The sequence below is a fragment of the Talpa occidentalis genome, unplaced genomic scaffold (assembly GCF_014898055.3).
Source record: "Talpa occidentalis isolate TD23 unplaced genomic scaffold, MPIMG_talOcc4v2.1, whole genome shotgun sequence".
NCBI lineage: Eukaryota > Metazoa > Chordata > Mammalia > Eulipotyphla > Talpidae > Talpa > Talpa occidentalis.
The window spans coordinates 139,114,184-139,126,379 of NW_026555331.1; the positions used below are offsets into that span (position 1 = coordinate 139,114,184).

The 12,196-nt window shown below is 41.1% G+C and overlaps 1 protein-coding gene across 3 annotated transcripts in view; it reads left to right on the plus strand.

Annotated features, from left to right (window-relative positions):
* The window catches only part of KLHDC10 (kelch domain containing 10), a 48,944-nt gene extending 37,290 nt beyond the window's left edge, over nucleotides 1-11,654 (plus strand). For all 3 annotated transcript variants that reach the window (XM_037513147.1, XM_037513148.2, XM_037513150.2), the window contains 6 exons: nucleotides 552-700; nucleotides 2,216-2,300; nucleotides 3,096-3,162; nucleotides 3,662-3,709; nucleotides 5,524-5,663; nucleotides 6,585-11,654. In XM_037513147.1, the coding sequence (XP_037369044.1) occupies nucleotides 552-700; nucleotides 2,216-2,300; nucleotides 3,096-3,162; nucleotides 3,662-3,709; nucleotides 5,524-5,663; nucleotides 6,585-6,794 (699 nt within the window). In that variant the 3' untranslated portion in view covers nucleotides 6,795-11,654. The remainder of the gene's footprint in view (nucleotides 1-551; nucleotides 701-2,215; nucleotides 2,301-3,095; nucleotides 3,163-3,661; nucleotides 3,710-5,523; nucleotides 5,664-6,584) is intronic.
* Nucleotides 11,655-12,196: the final 542 nt, after the last annotated feature.

The window sequence follows — 12,196 nt, forward strand, 5'->3', positions numbered from 1 at the left end:
TTGGCTTCTTAACTAGCTGGCATTAAATCTCAATAATTCTGAAAGGCTGCTGAGCTACATGTAGAGACTGACACTCTCACAGACCAGCTAACTCACAGACCAGCTAACCCGACCCCAGGGGGCATTTAAATTCCAACTGATGACCATAACAATAGCTGATTACACATGGAAGAAGAGTCTGGTGGAAAATGCCCAGTTTTCAGGACTGCCAATTCTAGACTAGACTTCTTAAGGGATTCTGGTAACCTATTTTCATATCTGTTCCTTCTTCATAAGAACCTTTTTCTTCAGACTACTTAAAACCAGAAGTAACTTTCAATGGAAATGCTCATGATCTACAAATTCTTTGGTTGACTTGGAGCCTGTAGGCCTTTCTAGGTAGAACTTGCTTTCCAGTCGAGGAAAGGCTTCCTTTTCTATAAGTCATCTATTTTAGAAGGTTGAAAAGTACAAGAGAATTTCAGGAAACCTGGTTTTGGGTATCTAGTAAGATTACAGTCTTTAACAAGGTGTCAATGAGCAAGTGTTTTTCCTCTTTCCTCACTCTTCAGGCCATGGCGATCATCAATGGCTCCCTTTATGTCTTTGGAGGAACAACTGGCTATATTTACAGCACAGATCTGCACAAGTTAGATCTCAATACCAGAGAGTGGACACAACTGAAACCAAACAACCTTTCCTGTGATCTACCAGAAGAGAGGTAAGTTTCTAGGATTAAAGCATATTTATTCTTTCTTGCTAAGATTTAACGTTTTTCAGAATGTTGGCAATAGGGTTTGAAGAAAACCTGTTGGCCTGATCAGAATAGCAAACTGGCTGTTAGATCTCAGTTCAGATTAAAGAAGGGTCTCCTGATCAGAGAATTTTCTAAACCATAATGGAATGCTTTTCATGTCCCTCTTGTAGTTAAGTTTTTCTGCATTAGTAAGATAACACTTTGAAGGGGAACCAATAATAGCAATTGTAATTAAATTTCATATTATAGGCAAAACATTACTTTTTAGTTTTTGATTTTCCTTCTTAACTTGCATATATTAGTATTCTTTGGCTTGTTTGCTCACAGATAGATTTCCATGACAGGGCATAGTGCCATGCCCGTAGTGGTACTCAGTGATGTCAATTGGAGGGAAGGGAGGTAGGAAAGAAGAAAGGAAGGGGTAAGGGAGGGCGCACATTTTAAGTGCTCTGGTTAAATATTCAAACATCATGTGTTTTTCTCTCTGAGTTACCTTCTAGCAGCAGTCTTAAACCGTCACTTTTCCCCCTCATCTTAGAATTAAGCTCACTGAAAGGCTTAAAGAGATTTTTTCACATCCAGTTTTAAAAATTAAAAGTAAAATAGTTTTTATTTACTCTGGTTAGACTAATCTAATATCTCTTTGTTGCTGTTAAGCAAAAGGGTGTGTAGGTGCTCAAGAAGAATTTATCTTTCTTGTGGGATGTTAGTGGGCTGATTACTACAGAACTACCAGGAGAGGACTTGGGTGATGGACTGTTACTGGAATAATTTTGATGTAATTTATTTTATCAGCACCAGGGCCTTCAGGGAAAGGAGGAAATAGATTAAGTTTTCAAAGCATTTTCACATGGTTGCCTTTGAATCATTTTATGGACATATTATAAATTGTTTCAGCCTCTAGCTAGACTGCTTGGATAAAAGTTCTGGTAGGTGTTTCACATTATATTCACAGTTCGATGTAGCATAATTTTTCTGATATCTTTGTATCTGTTAAAGAAGTATCTTAATTTGAAAGCCCTTAGTCTAGGGCTTCTAATTCAATGTAGGCAGATAACTTTTTAAGACTAATAATTTCCACTCTTATACAAAGTTATCACCGAAAAAATTGTAGAAAATACAAATAAGCAAAATGAAAATATAAAATATAAACCCAAAGGTAACCGTGGTTAACCTTTTAGATGTATCTTTGTAGTCCTGTCTATGTATAATTGTATCTCTAAATGGGGGGAGGGGCTATAGTCTTATCTGCTCATACATAGCTGGTTTGTTCTTTTTCTTTCCAGTTAATTCTCAATATATTAATCATCCTCTAGGCCTATATTCTTACTGGTTGCATACTAACCCATTTCATGTATTTTCTATAATAGTTTAACCAATAGTAATTTATTATAATGGTGTAATAAAAAGCCTTGCAACTCAGTCTTAAGTAGATCATTTTTCAATTAATTGTAAGTGGATTTCATTGTATATTTTCAGATACAGACATGAAATCGCACATGATGGGCAGAGGATTTACATCTTGGGAGGTGGTACTTCCTGGACAGCGTATTCCTTGAACAAGGTATATTTCAAAGAGAGAGAGAGAAGGCTAGAGAGGGGCATATTTCATACCAAGCAAGATAATTCTGTTACTCAGATTATTTAATTTTTGAGCAGGTTTTTCATCAACATCTTTGTTTGAGTTAACTCTTTATAATATAAAGCCAAATTCGGCACCCCAGTATGCTTTCCAGTTGCACTTACCATGCACTGAAACTACTTTGCGGATACTATCTGCTGTGTAAGCTAGGTGAGGAAAGTGACTAGTAAGAAGATACAATAGCTTGAATGGAGCAACTAATTAGAATTGGAACCAGGATTCTCAGAATGTCACGTCCCTCTTATCGTCAGTGCCGTGTATCTAAAAGAACAGGCATGTTTAGGGCTACATGTCATTAACTTTAGAAAGCTGAGCTCTGAAGGGCTTTTATTTATCCATCCCTGTGCCATTTCTAAACCCACATGTCATGGGAATTCTAGTTAAGGCTGCAGAGCTCCTGGTCTGCGTTGGATTGTTAATGGTGTTTTTTAAGTTTTGTCAAAACTGCATTCCTGCATTCACTTATCACACTCGCTTCTCTTCTATTATAAAACTGATACATGTTCAATTGCAGGAAATGGGGAAGTTACAGATATACAACTTTTTGAACTGCTTTATTTAATTTTTTGCCTTGTATGAGGATTAGGAAGGATCAGGGAAAAGAAGTCTTTTCAGCCAAAAAAATATGTTGGATAAGGCTATTGTTAAAAATTCAGTTTTCAGGCATGCTAAGATTCTTGGTGTGTGTGTTTTTTTTTGTTTTTTTTTTTTTTTAAGATCCATGCATACAACCTTGAAACGAATGCCTGGGAGGAAATCGCAACAAAACCCCATGAAAAAATAGGTAAATTTAAAATATTCATTTATCTTTAAATGTATTTTCTACTTTCCCTTGTTTTAGAAGGGAAAAAGTAATTTTATTAAATTGTATAAGTAAATGATAACTGCTCTTGTATACCTAGTGCAGTTACTATTCTTCATCAGCAATTGAGCACTTTTGTTGGAGGTGTTGAATTCTGTGGAAGCAGGGAAATATGCGTGGGGTAAGAATAGGCCCTTAATCAGGATTCTCATGTCTCTTTGTGGGTCAGAGGGCTTGGTGACCGCTGCCCCCCACCATCCCATTTTGTTTTCCTGTCACCTTAACATTGTACAATTATTGGGAGACTTATGACTTTATTTTGGTATGAAATGGGATTAGAAAGACTAATTAATGTTTATTTAATGCAACAAAGGGACTGTCTTGATGGGATTCCTCTTACTATGTCTTTCACCATGTCATGCTAACGTTATCCCTGGTCTTTCTGTGAATGATGGAATTTCCACGTTTGTGTGTTCGGCAGGTTTTCCTGCAGCCCGAAGATGCCACAGTTGTGTTCAAATTAAAAATGGTAAGGATTCTCAATATTGTTCTTGTTCCATTTTTGTAAGTGTGCATGCTGAAAGAGTCTTATTTCTTAATGATGGCTTTTTAGGTGAGGCATAACTTAGGGAAGAGTCTATTTCTTGTCATATAAGCTTAAAAGGAAATCTTTGAAGTTACACCTGTTTCAGCAGTTTTCCCAAAGCACACCAGTATGGTGTTTGGGTTCCTTCAGTCACCAGAGAACTCAAAGATTGTCAATAAATAAGCTTAATCTTTCAGCCCCATCCTCAGCCGATGTCATACAATACAGACCATGGTGGACAGTGTATTAAAACTGTAGTAACTCCATCAGAGTATTATTTCATAAAGTTTATTCTGTTCCCTGTCTGATGCCAAATAGAACTCTTAACTCAATCTTTGTTCATATTACAACAAAGGCATTGTATGACTTAAGAAAGCAGGTACAGCTGCTTTACTGCGATAAATGACTCCTCTGGATAATCTGTCTCTTAATTTACAGCTTATTTTATAGTTTGATATACCACCTTCAGTTTTTCCTGGGAGGAAGGTGTATGTAAATGAGTTTGATATGCTGTATCCTTTCTGCAGCTTAGTTCAGATTTAAGTAGAATGTGCTGCCATGACTAGCACGAGGGTCTTATGTTTCTGCTTTTTTGCCTAAAACTTACGGGTAATGGCATTGTGTTGGTTTCCCTCAATTGAGAATGGAACTGTACTTGAACCCTAGCCCCCCTAGTTTTTATTTTCATATCTTTCTGTCCACGACTGTATCTATTATGAAGATGTTGTTAAAGATGTTAGCAAGAAAAAAAGATTCTGTAATAGCAAACTTCGGATTAAGAATGTTTTTAAAACTTTCAGTGTATTTTGTAGTTTAAGTAAGTTTTGGCTTAAGTTTGATCTAGACTTGAATTAAGACGTCTATTCAGTTGATGCTTTTGAGACCAGGTACCAACACATGGAAATCTTAGTTCTGGCCATTTTATTGGAGGGTCACAAAGCCTTGATTACAAGTTGTCTAATTAGTTACAACAAATTTAATTTACAAAAAACAAGCAAACACACCCTTTGATTTGGGGGTCATTTTGTTCCCCTCATTAAGAACTGAGTCTGCAGTCTGCCATCTTTTTGGTTGAAGAAAGGTGAAGAGCCTCTTATAATCCCAAACTGAGTATTGCAGGGCATGTTTCTCTTCAGGTTAAATGGACATAGGAGATATTTGTCTCTATGGGCAGATAAATATCTACCCTTTCCAGGACATTATTTAAAAGTTTCGCAAGCTGGAGGTCTGCAGATTTGTATTTTGTTTGGCTCATATGTGTGTGGAAATTTTTTGAATTAGTGGCAAACACTTAAAAATGAAAATGTGTCACTTTTTTCAAAATCCAGATTTCCAGCTTCTCTTGAAATATTGGAAAACCTGGTAGTTGCTGCTGTTCAGTCTGCATGGTGTCCATTAGTGGGAGCTGCACTTCCATCTCCCCCTTTAGAGCTTGTGCACCCCTGTTTGTTCCCCCACATCTCCTATTTGTTCACTTTCCCCAGACCTCGTTATTACTCACTTTCCATATATGCGTGGCATCTGTTGCTATTTAAATTTGAGAATCTAGACATGAAGCCTCCAGAGAGACTTGCCTCTTGGGATCTAGCAAAGATTCTAAACAAACCAAGGGATGAGACGGCAGCATGGAGCACCACCCGCTCTTGTCCTCTGTGGCTTAGGGAGACCCACTGAGCTGGCCCCGTAATCCGCTAATAACGTGCGGTAGCTGTGACTCTTTTCCCTTGTGTGACCTTGGCGCTCTCTTTTCTTGATAGATGTGTTTATTTGTGGGGGCTATAATGGAGAAGTGATCCTTGGGGATATCTGGAAGCTGAATCTACAGACTTTCCAGTGGGTGAAGCTCCCAGCTACCATGCCAGAGCCTGTTTATTTCCACTGTGCGGCTGTGACACCAGTAAGTTTTTATTTTCATATCTTTCTGTCCACGACTGTATCTGATATTGAAGATGTTGTTTGGGATGTTAGCAAGAAAAAAAGATTCTGTAATAGCAAACTTTGGATTAAGAATGTGTTTTTAAAACTTCCTTTCAAAGCTAACCCTTGCTCTGAGAAAAGGGGAAAGAAACTCTTGTAGACAAGTTTAAAAGGGCAGCGCAGGGCCTCCTCGGTGGCGCAGCGGCTGAGCGCTGGGTTGCGAAGCTGCCTGCAGCCTCTGCAGCGCCAGCTTGATCCCCGGCTGCTCCCCGGCCACCGGAGGAGGGTCCCACATGGCGCATGGACCTCTCCTGCCTCCCGCTGCTCCCCTCACCAGTGTGCTTCGGTCCTTCTGCCTGCTCTGTTCCCCGCTCTGGCTCTGGTGAATTCTCTCACCCTCCCGCGCTTCTGACTGTACCCAGTGCTTGTATAAATAAATAAATAAATATTTTAAAAAAAAAAAAATAAAAATAAAAGGGCAGCGCAGATGTCAGAGAATTGCTGCATGTAGCACTCAGGCTCTGCTAGTGATAGCAAAGCTTCTTCCCGGAGGCCAGGACAGTTTAACCCCCAGGATGCCATATTATCGGAGATTCCACTAGTTTCTTGAAGGCAAAGGACTTTATTTCCATCTTTGTGTTGTCAGTATTTGGCACAACAGATACTTCATTTAGTCTTAGTGTTTGGTGAAGTAAAAAAAATAAAAAAATTTCCCTTTAGTAACTCATTGTTGTTTAAACCCTTTTTAATCTCTGTACGCTGATGGGATCATTGAGAACTGTTTAGTTGCACCTCATCTCAATTCAACCTGCTGTGCATCTTTTTGCTGAGTCCTTAGCTTAAGAACCTGTTTCTCTCTCCCCTTTGAATTTGTCCTCTTTTGATTGCCATCTGTTCACAGGCCGGTTGCATGTACATTCATGGAGGAGTGGTGAACATCCACGAAAACAAACGGACTGGGTCATTGTTTAAGATCTGGCTGGTGGTACCTAGCCTGCTGGAACTGGCATGGGAGAAGCTGCTTGCGGCCTTCCCTAACCTGGCAAACCTCTCCCGAACACAGCTTCTGCACCTTGGACTCACACAGGGACTCATCGAGCGCTTGAAATGAGGATTTCTGGACTGTTCATTAATACTGGAAATGTTAATTTAAAGAGACTCCTTTATTTATGGGCAGTATAGAATGTGCTACAAAGAGGATTGGTTACCCTGATCAAGGCCTTATTCAGAAAATACATCAGATGCCTTTCTGTAAATTGGTTTTAAGTTTATGGAAATCTCACTTTCTCTTGTGCTTCTTTCTTTGCTTCTCTCCCTCTTGCCCCAATACACATACTCACTACCCTTCTTCCTTGATGGAGTTGAGGGAAAGTCTGAAAGTATCTTAATAATGTTATGAATCAAGTTAAGAGAAAGAATTTTGTAAAGGGACTCTGAACATATGATCATGTCAGCCATTGCTCTGCAGAGTAAAACAACATTAACAACAAAAATAAAAATAAAATAATTTTTAATCCAGAAATTTTGGGGCTAGAACAAGAAGGCTAACCTTGAGACTTCTGCAGGTTATGTAAACAGATGTTTAACTGTTCTCAGAGTGCATCAAACTGAGTAGCTGAACCCACTGGCAGTGATGGTGGACATCTTGCAGTCCCCTGCCTTTGGAGGAAAGTCAAGCAGCACAGCAGCTCCTGATTAGTGATTTCTTTCCCCACGGTGCCAGCAAGGTTAGAGTTGGCTTGTCAAAAGACGTGTGTGTGTGTTGTAGTTGTGCTTTTTATTGTTGCTCTTAGAAATTATGACACCGAGTACACTTCAAATCAAGAAACTTCTGGTGGTCAAAGTTTTTCATTCTGGCAGTTTTGAAGTTCTCTTACACTTATTGCTGGCTTCAAGTATCTCTTTGACTTCTTCTTGGGGAATCATGTACCCTAAATGTGTGGTGTAGTGTCATGGGGCATACGCATAAGCTCGTGAGAAGTCAGGGAGGAGCAGGGCAGAGAAGGCATGTGCCCTCTGGGTCTGTTAGCTTGGCTTCTGCTCTGGGCTCTGAGCTTTGATCTCATGTCAGCCATTTCCATTTCAGTACTTGTTTCTTTCCTAACTCTGGGCCATGCATCTGCCATTTTCTCAGGCAGCGGGTTTTGTCACTAGAAAGCCACCTTGCCCTTGATTTTTCTCTTAGCTTATTGCCGCATTTTCTATCTGCTTTCATGTGGATGTGCTGTGATAACTTCTAGTAATCAAATAAAAAAGTCTTGGAGAAAAAGCCACAGGCCATCCTTCCTGAAGAACTTGGTATATCATTTTAGAAACTAGCCTGAGAAAGGAATAAAACTGAGTATCACCTTTTTGCTGTGAAATTTTAGTTCTAGTTAGGTTTGTTCTAATTCTGAAGGAGAAATGACTGAAATGTTTACTTGCTTTGCCATCAGGCTGCCAGAGTAGTTGAGCACGTCACTAAGATGCCAGCCCTTGGATGTCCTGGGGTGCATGGGAGGCGCTGGAGGCAGACAAGAGGGCACAGTACTGGTTGTCCTGCTGGCTACCTCATGACAGGAGACCCAGACAGGAGATTTAGGACATATTTTTCCTTTAAGTGCCTCTTTTTCACATAGCTTTTAAAGTCACTCTTCTTTTTCCTTCATCCCAGAGTGATCTCTAGCTCATGTGTGGATTTAAAACCAACTCTGCATGATAACTAAAAAGTCACCACACCATATTCAGTTCTAGAAAAGAAACAGACACTGCGGCCTCTAGACCTGGACTCCCAATTACCAGGCTTTATTATAACAACCCGTCCATTTTGGGTTGAGTTTAGGGAGCCTAGATTTTGCAAAACCTGTAATAACCATCCATCTATGAGTTTGGGTCCTTTTGGGGGAGGGCATGGCAGAAAGGCAGCCTAAGGAGCAACTCCTCCAGAGGGCCCACCCTGTCTCGCCCCAAGAAGGCTGTTCGAGTTTGGGTCCCATTGCAGGGCTTGCTCCAGCAAGGCTCCTTCCAGAGCACGTCAGTCTGAGCAGCTCTATTCAAAACAAAATTTTGCTGTATGACTCCAGCTTGATCTCCAGATGCTCGATGGAGAGATCCCAGAACTGAAAAAGTCATGCTGTCTAGGGTGGCAAGCAGATCTTTGTCATGGATCTATATGGGGACCAAAGATGGAATGCTCAGCCTGGGTGCTTACATGTCCGTGGTCCTTGGGCTATGAGCAGGTGTCCAGTTCTGCTGCAGCAAGAGCGGGAACATGAGTCTGGTCCAATCCACACTTGAGGCATCCTTTTGTTTTAAATCTTTTCTAAGGGCAGTCTTTTTTGAGGTAGACATTGGAGGCCTGACATCCAAGACCTGGCATGTGAAGGTTTCATAAAAGTACACATCCTTGGTCTAAAGCGCCTTGTTTTAATCTAACACTAGTGAAAACGAGGGAGTATGACCAGCCCTGCGTGCTGTCACGCCACACATGCGCACGTGTTCTGGATGCCCAATGAGACCGTGTGTATGATGACTTCAATGTAGATGATGAGACTTTTATCTAAGGGGTCACCAGGCATTTAGTGTACCTATAACCAGCACTCTGAATTCCTGACACTTACTTGACTTAGGAAAATGTTACGCCTGCTGCTTCTCTGCCTCTTTGAGGTACTCCCAGCCATCCTACTGCAGTCCTATGAATTTAAGTGCAATATATAGAATCACATATGGATATATACAGATTATATATAGGGTGTGGCTAGAAAACAGGTAGACTACTTTTTTGTATCTGTCTTGGGGAAGCCAGTGCTTTAGAATCCAGTTATACCAAGAAATTTATGATGTGATTGACTGGTTTCAGCCAACTCTGGATAAAGCTGGATTTTAAGTTCTTGAAGACTTACTGTTCCTTGGGTTTCTCAGAGTTGAGACTTTTTCCCCAATCATCTTTGTACTTGCTCACGTTTGCTTATCTCCCTACGTTCCTTCGCCCTGGAACAAGGATGTCTACCTGTAAGGAGTTTCCTAAATGAAGAATTAAAAGCTAATATTTAATACTATCAGTTTTCCCATGTATATACTAATTTATCTTTACTAAATGCTTTACTAAATGATGAAAACAAGGCTTTCTTCATTTAATGAAGTATTTTTCACATGCTGGAAAATCTATGAACAAACATAGAATAGACTGAAATGTTAGCTCTTCTTCAGGGGCCAAATTGAAACCCTTCCCACTGGCAGAATCTTCTTTTTTTTTTTTTTTTTTTTTTTTTATTTTAGGGTCCTAGTGACATGACATAAAATTTTGCTCTAGACTATTCATATTGATTGCATAGCTAGATTTTAATGTATAATAAAAAAATTAACACTTACGCAAAGGTGTATTAACAGTGACCTTTGGTGATCCAGAGTAGCAAGAGAGTAAAGCACAGATAATTGAAATCCATAAATAATCAGTGTTTCAATTTTTCTATCAAACAATTGATTCATTTACAGTTGTTCTTCCTCCCTCCTGTTTTCCCATAAGCCCGTCCTCTTCAGTGGTGTGGGATTAATGAGTAATTAGGAATGGAAGAGGAGGATCGAAGTAACCAGCAAACATACACGCAGCCCCGGTGGCAATAATTGGTCCGCCGATGACCACTGTTGAGAGCTGAAGTGAGGAGCCATGGGGTAGACGTTACTCTCCGCTCTTCTGCTTCAGCAGAGTCTCCGGCCCTGAGTTCTAGGCTGTCCTTCCTGCCACCACCAAAGAACTCTTAGCGCCTCTGGGAAGAAAAGCTGTGTATGACGCAGAGGAAACCCCATCATTTCAACACATTTCTTTGGCTCTTGACAAATACTTGCTTTTCCTCTGTTCTTGCAGGAGCCCGACTTTTCCCTTTGGAAATACCTTTTTCTCTCCATGTAGCTTGGCATATGGGAGAGGTTGTCCTCTAAGACTTTGTTGGTCTTCATTCTGTAAAGCCAGTTTGTTTTTCTGTGGTCCTACGGATGTTTTGAAAGTGGCACAGGTTACTGAACTGTCTGTCTGCCAGCATTCTGCTGTAGCACAAAGCCATTCGCCTGATTCTTCATTGTTCTGCCATGAGCTCCAGGATTGGGGGGGGGGGCAGAATTTATGGTCCTGTGAGCATTAAACTCCCCCAAACTGGTTATATTAGCATCAATTCCTTTGGTTTCCCAAATACTCCGAGATTCTAGGAGTGCTGGCAGGGCCTGCGGTGGGCGGGCTGGAGTCCGTAGTCTCCCTGCACGTCGCCCTGGAGCATGCCCAGCCCTGCAGCGTTTCCCTTCCCAGCCTGTTAGATTCAGCAGAAAGCAACTTCTTCTTTAGTCTGGTGTTATGAAAAGAAATTCTGAGTTGTGCTTCAGAAGTGGTACCAGCTTTTTGGTATCATTCTCGTGATCGCTTTTTTTTTTTTTTTCCCACATTTTAGACGTTTTTTAAAGGCCCTGCTTAGTCAGTGTACAGGGTGAGTCAGAGGCAGTTTCACCAAGCTGTAGTAATTGCTGTTTTCCTAGTTGCACATTTAGAATACAAAGGAGGCATCAGAGACAAACTGTCTTTCTCAAAAGCACTTCCTTGTACACAGAGTCTGAGCAGGGACAGTTCCAGGCATCTCCCTGTAAGACACCTGCCAATGAGGATTTTGCTGGAAGAACCTAAGCAAGAAAGGGAAACCTCTCTCACATGCAGTCTGAGGGGCGAGACTGGGCTGGGCTCTTGGTACAGGGTATGCTTAGGCCACACACGATGCTTGCCTTACTTTAAAGCTATTTGCCACAGTCCTATTAAATAGTGTGGACGTCCTTTTGCAGTCTGGTGTGCATGCCATATGATCGGGACAGCTTCTCCACCGCACCTGGTTTCCTACCAGCAAGTAGGAGATATAGTGAATACCCTAAAATGTCCAATCTGTATTTATGTACCTTGTCAGTGTTTTGCTGTCAGTTTTCTAAAACAATCTGATCAATAAATCTTACCCAAATCTATTCGTTCCAGGCCACCTTGATTGTGTGATTTGTGTGTGTATGTGAGCTCCCCTTATATGACCAAAGCTTCAGCTCCCCCCCCCCACCCCTGCCACAGTGTCTGCCTTTCTGTCGTAGCTGTGAGTCATCCGCCTTCCACCCCTACCACTGAGGGCCCCTCCTCACCATCTGGATTCCTGGACACACAGTAGTCCCCTCATCAGGACCCTGCTCCCCCAGGAGGACATCAGCAAAGGAGTGGCTGTGGGGCAGGTCACACTCCCTTTCGCTGCTCTGTCCTGTAGATCCCCTGAACCAGCACTAGGTAAGGTGTATGGGCAGAGCTTTGAAGTGAACTCAAGTTTCTGTCTGATTTGGTTCTTAGATAAGGCCCCTATCAGCTTGGAGGAAGGTGGTACAATGACTTAGTTGGTTTGGGTGGTTTCATTCTTTCAGGTACAGGAACAAAATTCTAGTTTTCTTTTCCTTAAAACATGCTGCTGTCATGTGGCTTAAATGAACAGACATGTATAAAATGCACAGGATGAAGCCAGGCACTTC